Source organism: Bison bison, unplaced genomic scaffold (assembly GCF_000754665.1).
Source record: "Bison bison bison isolate TAMUID 2011002044 unplaced genomic scaffold, Bison_UMD1.0 scf7180017864537, whole genome shotgun sequence".
NCBI lineage: Eukaryota > Metazoa > Chordata > Mammalia > Artiodactyla > Bovidae > Bison > Bison bison.
The window spans coordinates 7,389,762-7,391,546 of NW_011495085.1; the positions used below are offsets into that span (position 1 = coordinate 7,389,762).

At 30.1% G+C, this 1,785-nt stretch overlaps 1 protein-coding gene across 1 annotated transcript in view; it reads right to left on the reverse strand.

The window, feature by feature from the left end:
• TEX11 (testis expressed 11) overlaps positions 1–1,785 on the reverse strand; it is a 191,742-nt gene that overhangs the window by 174,642 nt on the left and 15,315 nt on the right. Inside the window, exon 2 of the mRNA XM_010832132.1 lies at positions 83–204. Coding sequence (XP_010830434.1) covers positions 83–204 — 122 coding nt within the window. The remainder of the gene's footprint in view (positions 1–82; positions 205–1,785) is intronic.

Sequence of the window (1,785 nt, forward strand, 5' to 3'; positions counted from 1 at the left end):
TTTTAATTTTATCTTATTTTTAAACTCTACAATATTGTATTAGTTTTGCCAAATATCGAAATGAAATTATTTTTATACCAACCTGAGAATCCTGTATTTCAGCCATAGACTCTCTGTTGATATTTCCTATATCCATGAAGAGTCTATCAATTGCCGCAGGTGTGGTAGGTGAAATGTCTGTCGCAATTAGGTTTTCAATAGTTTCTGAAATAACAAATGATAAAAGTGACATGAACTATCAACATTGGCTGAAACTAGCAAATCATTCTGAAATCTGTTCCTACAGCATGAAGAAACTTCAATGATCCTTAGGGTAAAACTGAACTGGAGATAAAGTTTATTTTAGCTAAAGGAAGAGTACAATTTTCAAATACATTTTCTATTTCCTAGGACTCACTTGTTTATAACTTAATTATCATTACTCATTCTCAAAGTAAAATGCATTGACTTCACAAATAGTATTGTTATTAATAGGTCATTTTAAAACTATAAAATAGAAATTAACAATGTCTTCAAAACTACAAAATGTAGAAATTCTGAAGGGAGACTTAAGATATATGCCCTGTAAAACTGAGATACTTATTAATACATTCAAACATTAGGCAGACATACTCTGAAGTCTTGACCCTACTTTCTGAGAAAAAAAATGACATGCTCAGTTAGCAACAACATTAACCAGTTACTGAATACTATACAAATAATTTCACCATTTTCTAAAAGACTTGAGCTTCAGAATCCATATGGCTGAACCTGATTAAGCCATAGAATTCCTTAAAATTAAAACATGATGTATAACCATAATTGATGCTTTTCACATTACCAAAATTGAAGTTTTTACAAACTCATGTAACAGAGGTCTCCATAACCTACGTCTCTAATTTCTTGCACTGCTTCTGAGCATTAACTAGCTTTAACGATACTAATAAGAACACCTTCTGGAATATTTTTAATCTGCTACAATAAACAGATTTTTAACCTGTTAAACAATACATCTTCTAAATTAAATTCTTTGTTAAATATCAGAAAATAGATTCACATAGCCACTTCACAAAGCAAATTATTTTCAAATATACTCAAATATTTTTTAAAGCTCATAGAATCTTTAGAACCCTTCATGATCAGATTTTAGGGAAAACATATCATATATATTTCAGAGGCCTCAAGTAATGATACATATGAAAATAAAAACCTCTAGCTTCCTTACTCCCATAAAGCAGTTAATAGGCTAATATTAAATTTTTTTATTCTTCTAAGATTAGGTAACAATTATTCCTTGCTCAAAATACTGATAACAGATTTAGAAAAGTTTAGAATGGAAGAAAATATTTGCAAATCATATATCTGATAAGGGCTTAATATCCAAAACATATAAAGAAATCAGACAACTTAATGGTAAAAACTCAAACTTAAGAAACATACTGAAGACCACTAGGTACACGAAGAAAAGAAGCTCAACATCATTTATCATCAAAGAAATGCAAATCAAAACCACAATGAGATATCACTTCACACCTGTTAGAATGGCCATCATAAAAAAAGACAAGCAATAAGAAGTGTTGGCAGTAATCTGGAGAAAAGGGATGCCTCAGCACTGTCAGCGGAAATGTAAATTGGTGCAGCCACTATGGAAAACAGTAAAGTTCCTCAAAAAATTAAAAACAAAACTACCATATGATTCTACTTCTAGGTATTTATCTGAAGAAAATTTAAAAACTAATTGAAAAGATATGTGCAAACTCATGTTCATTGCAAGACTATTTACAATAGCTAAGATGTGGAAGAACA